The sequence below is a fragment of the Penaeus japonicus genome, unplaced genomic scaffold (assembly GCF_977035675.1).
Source record: "Penaeus japonicus unplaced genomic scaffold, GWHDUDI00000001_assembly GWHDUDI00000021, whole genome shotgun sequence".
NCBI lineage: Eukaryota > Metazoa > Arthropoda > Malacostraca > Decapoda > Penaeidae > Penaeus > Penaeus japonicus.
The window spans coordinates 12,323,434-12,329,800 of NW_028234423.1; the positions used below are offsets into that span (position 1 = coordinate 12,323,434).

Consider the following 6,367-nt stretch of genomic DNA (forward strand, 5'->3'; position numbering starts at 1 on the left):
GTAATTGAAACTATAGCAGACCATTGCATGCATTCAAGATGGCAGAGCCTTTTCCCAATCGACTTCATCAGTTGATTTAAACCACACAGACGTGAGATACACATGAGCCATGCGGACACATGGGAACACATTAGTGTAGTCACATAGTTTGGTGTTTATTCCTAGAAATAGAAGGAAATTTGTTACTAGTACGAAAGCTAAAATGTAGAAATATAACACATGCAGAAAAGTTATTATCTAGATATAAAATAAAACTCAAATATTTAAATCAAACGAGCAATAAAGAGAGAGAAAGAGATAGAGTGAGAGAAAGAAAGAGAGAAATTAAGAAAAAAGAAAGAAAAACAATCGTATAGTAGATCACCAATCTTGAAGCTTCTACTAACAGACTAAGGCAGCAACATCACGTCCCTTTGTAAGTGGAGCGTGGCGCCACGCCTTTGTCATTTCCGCATCTGATAAGGGATGACACGTCGTCTCGGAAGATAGGAAATGAAGTAAAAGAAAAACGAACAAAAACAAATCTCCCCCCAAAATAATGAATCTATCTATAGGTACATCTATACCATTACATACACATACATACATATATGTACATATGCATATATATATATATATATATATATATATATATATATATATATATATATATATATATATATATATATATATATATATATATATATATATATTCATATATATATATATCATCATCATCATCTGCCTGTATTATTCCATTGCAGGACGTTGGCCTCTCTCAATCTTTTCCAATCATTCAGGTCTTGTGTCCTCTGATTCCAGTTTACTCCTGCGAAATTCGCTATTTCATCCCACCATCTAGTCATTTGTCTTGCCCTTGGTCTTATCGTGTCGTGTATTTCCCATTCTGTTGTTTTCTTTGTCCACCTGTTGTCCTGTCTACAATATATATGTCCAGCCCACTGCCATTTTTGCTTTTTAATGCTCTTGAGTATATTCTCTACCTTTGTTTGTGGCCTGATCCATGTGGCTCTTTTCTTGTCTCTTAAGCTAACTCCTAGCATAAGCCTTTGCATTCCTCTTTGAGCACTTACTAATTTCCTCTTGAGTGCTTTGGTCGTAGTCCATGTTTCTGATCCATATGTCATGACAGGGAGGACACATTGGTCAAAAATCTTTCTCTTTAGACATAGTGGCAGACGACCTCGTAATATATTACTATGTGTACCGAAGGCACTCCAACCGAGCCTGATTCGCTGTCTTATCTCGGCATCGCAGGTTGTACTCGTCTTGATGAGTTGCCCTAGGTATACATACTCGTTCACTGCTTCTAGTACCTCGCCCCAGTATTTGTATTTGCTTAACTGGGGTTCGACTGTTGAACATGACTTTATTCTTTTTCATGTTCATTTTAAGGCCAATCTTCAGACTTTCCCTATTTAAATCGCTTAGTAATTGTTGTAGTTCATCTGCTGAGTCGCCGAAAAGAACAATGTCATCTGCAAATCTTAAATTGCTTAAGTGCTCATTCCCTATTTTAATCTCTTTCTCCTTCCAATCTAACTTCTTGAATACTTCCTCCAAGCAAGCTGTAAACAGCTTCGGTGACATGGTGTCTCCCTGCCTAACACCCTTTTTTCTGGTGTTTTATTGGTTTCTGCGTGCATTTCGATGGTCGCTGTTCCATCTATATATATCCTCTAATAATCTGCAATATATTTCCTCTACTCCTTGTTTATGAATTGCATCTAGTACTGCAAATATCTGTACCGCATCGAATGCCTTTTCATAATCTACGAATGCCATATACAGGGGCTTCCTATATTCGTTAGTTTTCTCTTTAATTTGGGTTAATGTGTAGATATGGTCTGTAGTTTATATATATATATATATATATATATATATATATATATATATATATATATATATATATATATATATTATACATATGTATTTACATACATATGTATATATGTATATATATATATATATATATATATATATATATATATATATATATATATATATATATATATACATATGTATTTCATATAGATATGTATGTATATATATATATATATATATATATATAATATATATATATATATATATATACACACATACATGTGTGAGTGCGTGTATGTGTATGTGTGTGTTTGTTTATATATATATATATATATATATATATATATATATATATATATATATATATATATATATATATGTTGCAGAGGGCCAAGTCTTTTGTTGGGTCGTACAGGGAAAATCTTGTGAAAATTTTGTGGGTTTTATTGATTCTTATATACGACTTGAATCTTCTTTCCCGTCCATATTGTTTATTCCCGTAAAGCTGAAAATGTAATGCATTCCATTCTGATACAAGTTTAACATATTGATCTTATATCATATATCATAATCAATCAAGTACAATATATCTTGACACCATCATATAGCAAATTTCTATTCCAGTATATACATATATTGCAAGATTACAGAAATATATTACATAAATGGGAGAGAGAAATGAGGTGTGAATGGTGGTCTATGATTGTTATAAAAGCTCGCTTCAGCAAGTCTCATCAGCAAGTAAGCAATCTGCTGCAGTGCAGTCAACAACACTATGGTAAGTTGATCGCATTGCCTGATTTCCGAATTCTTACTGAGTGAAGAATAGATTAGAATTGCATCTGATATTCGCACCGTATTTGACAGAATGGCCATTTCTGCATAATGCAAAGATGGGGCTATTGCAAGGACATTGAATAATCAGTATTACTTAGTGAATCAAATAAGGCAATTGAGTGTTTTTTGTAAATCAGCTTCTGAAAGGGTTGATCATAAATACTTACGAACAGGTAATCCTAATGGACTACTTCTCGTCCACAGAAGCTGATCATTGTCGTGGCGTTTGTGGCGGTCGTGACGACCTCCGGCTGGGCGATGCCCGGCTCCTTCGGCGGCGGAAGCAACGGAGGCGGAGGAGGCAATGGAGGATACGGCTCCTCAGGGGTTGGAGGCGGCGGCCAGACTGGAGGCAATGGAGGCTACGGCTCTTCAGGAGGAACTGGAGGCCAGGGTTCCTTCGGAGGCAACGGAGGGGGAAACAGAGGCAGTGGAGGTGGTTATGGTTCCAACGGAGGCGGAAATGGTGGTAACGGAGGAGGAAACGGAGGCAGATACGGTTCTAATGGTGGGGGAAATGGAGGCAACGGTGGTGGTCACGGTTTCAACAGCGGCGGAAATGGAGGCAACGGGAGGGGAAACGGAGGCAATGGTGGCGGATATGGTTCTAACGGAGGGGGAAATGGAGGAAACGGAAGAGGAAACGGAGGCAACAGTGCCGGGTACGGTTCCAACGGAGGGGGAAATAGAGGCAATGGGGGTGGGGGCTACGATGGCTCTAACGGAGGCTCCGGCAATGGCAACCAGAATGGTGTAGCCAAAGCAACGGTTAGCTTCCACCTCGGCGCTCCACAAGGCAACGGTAATGGAGGTGGGAACGGTGGAGGCTATGGCGGTTCCAACAGTGGAAATAATGGAGGCAATGGCGGTGGCTATGGCGGTTCCAACGGTGGAAATAACGGAGGCAACGGCGGTGGCCATGGCGGTTCCAGCGGAGGCTTCAACGGAGGAAATAACGGAGGCAACGGCGGTGGCTATGGCGGTTCCAACGGAGGAAATAACGGAGGCAACGGCGGTGGCTATGGCGGTTCCAGCGGAGGCTTCAACGGAGGAAATAACGGAGGCAACGGCGGTGGCTATGGCGGTTCCAGCGGAGGCTTCAACGGAGGAAATAACGGAGGCAACGGCGGTGGTTATGGCGGTTCCAACGGTGGAAGTAACGGAGGCAACGGCGGTTCCAACGGAGGCGGCTATAGCAAATGATGCCGTTAGTCTGGTAGTTTCTCTTGAAGTCAGGTTGTTCTTAAAAAATCATTTTCTACGAGACGATGCCATACATGATATTTTTAACAATAAATTATTCAATGTGTTTCTAGGTGTTATTCCCCCGAATCCTTTCTCGATAGAGGCGCCCATAAGTATAAGTACTCATTTACTGTCAAAGTACGGATTCCGTTCATAGTAATTGAAACTATAGCAGACCATTGCATGCATTCAAGATGGCAGAGCCTTTTCCCAATCGACTTCATCAGTTGATTTAAACCACACAGACGTGAGATACACATGAGCCATGCGGACACATGGGAACACATTAGCGTAGTCACATAGTTTGGTGTTTATTCATAGAAATAGAAGGAAATTTGTTACTAGTACGAATGCTAAATTGTAGAAATCTAACACATGCAGAAAAGTTATTATATAGATATAAAATAAAACTCAAATATTTAAATCAAACAAGCAATAAAGAGAGGGAAAAAGATAGAGTGAGAGAAAGAAAGAGAGAAATTAAGAAAGAGAAAGAAAAAAACATAATGTAGTAGATCACCAATCTCGAAGCTTCTACTAACAGACCGAGGCAGCAGCATCACGCCCCTTTGTAAGTGGATCGCCACGGCCTTATCATTTCCGCATTTAATCAGGGATGACACGTCGTCCCGGAAGATAGGAATTGAAAAAAAAAACAAACAAACAAACCCCCCCCCCCGAAAAAAAGAAAAAAGAAATAGAATCTATCTATAGGTATATCTATATCATTACATACACATACATATATTTATGTACATATATATATATATATATATATATATATATATATATATATATATATATATACACATATATACATATATATAAATAAATATATATATATGCATATATATATATATATATATATATATATATATATATATATATATATATGTATGTATATATGTATGTGTGTGTGTGTGTGCGTGTGTGTGTGTAGACTCAAGAACAATCATTGAAAAAAATAACGAAATAACCTCATTTTCGGTCAAAGACATGCATAAGCTTTACTCGTAAGCCTGGCTAAATTGAGGTGACCCTTTTTTGCACCTGACATGAAACTGAGTGTGACCCTCCTTTGCACCTGACATGAAACTGAAGTGACCTTCATTTCTAACTGACATGATGTAACTGACTAAAGATCCCTTGGACTTAATACAGATATTAAGCCTTTCTTTAGGTAGCTTGGCAATTTAGCAAACTAAGTTAAAGCTAATTGCGTTTGCTAGACAGCGAGGATCGAATCAGAATCATGTTTTCGATTAAATAATGAATTCAGAGTAAATATGTGTCTGTCAGTGGATATGTCCGATTAAATCTAGAGAATTCTAAACTATATGGAGATATTACTTAGATGATTTACAAAATTAAAGCTATTTTGATATATATATATATATCATGATCAGCCTGTATCATTCCACAGCAGGACATAGGCCTCTCTCAATCTTTTCCAGTCATTCCAGTCTTGTGTCCTCTGATTCCAGTTTATTCCTGCGAAATTCGCTATTTCATCCCACCATCTAGTCATTGGTCTTGCCCTTGGTCTCACTGTGTTGTGTATTTCCCATTCTGTTGTTTTCTTTGTCCACCTGTTGTCCTGTCTGCGATATATATGTCCAGCCCACTGCCACTTTTTCTTTTTAATGCTCTTGAGTATATCTTCTACTTTTGTTTGTTGCCTGATCCATGTGGCTCTTTTCTTGTCTCTTAAGCTAACTCCTAGCATAAGCCTTTGCATTCCTCTTTGAGCACTTGCTAATTTCCTCTTGAGTGCCTTGGTCGTAGTCCATGTTTCAGACCCATATGTCATGACGGGGAGGACACATTGGTCAAAAATCTTTCTCTTTAGACATAGTGGCAGACGACCTCGTAATATATTACTATGTATACCGAAGGCACTTCAACCTAGCCTGATTCGCCGTCTTATCTCGGCATCGCAGGATGTACTCGTCTTGATGAGTTGCCCTAGGTATACATACTCGTTCACTGCTTCTAGTACCTCGCCCCAGTATTTGTATTTGCTTAACTGGGGTTCGACTGTTGAACATGACTTTATTCTTTTTCATGTTCATTTTAAGGCCGATCTTCAGACTTTCCTTATTTAAATCGCTTAGTAATTGTTGTAGTTCATCTGCTGACTCGCCGAAAAGAACAATGTCATCTGCAAATCTTAGATTGCTTAAGTGCTCATTCCCTATTTTAATCCCTTTCTCCTTCCAATCTAACTTCTTGAATACTTCCTCCAAGCAAGCTGTAAACAGCTTCGGTGAGATGGTGTCTCCCTGCCTAACACCCTTTTTTATTGGTATTTTATGGGTTTCTGCGTGTATTTTGATGGTCGCTGTACCATCTCTATATATATCCTCTAATAATCTGCAATCTATTTCCTCTACTTGTTTACGAATTGCATCTAGTACTGCAGATATCTGTACCGCATCGAATGCCTTTTCATAATCTACGA

General features: G+C 38.5%; 1 protein-coding gene across 1 annotated transcript in view; it reads left to right on the plus strand.

Annotated features, from left to right (window-relative positions):
• The window catches only part of LOC122243834 (uncharacterized), a 5,591-nt gene extending 1,727 nt beyond the window's left edge, over nt 1-3,864 (plus strand). Inside the window, exons 3-4 of the mRNA XM_086549045.1 lie at nt 2,571-2,602; nt 2,866-3,864. Coding sequence (XP_086405171.1) covers nt 2,571-2,602; nt 2,866-3,864 — 1,031 coding nt within the window. The remainder of the gene's footprint in view (nt 1-2,570; nt 2,603-2,865) is intronic.
• Nucleotides 3,865-6,367: the final 2,503 nt, after the last annotated feature.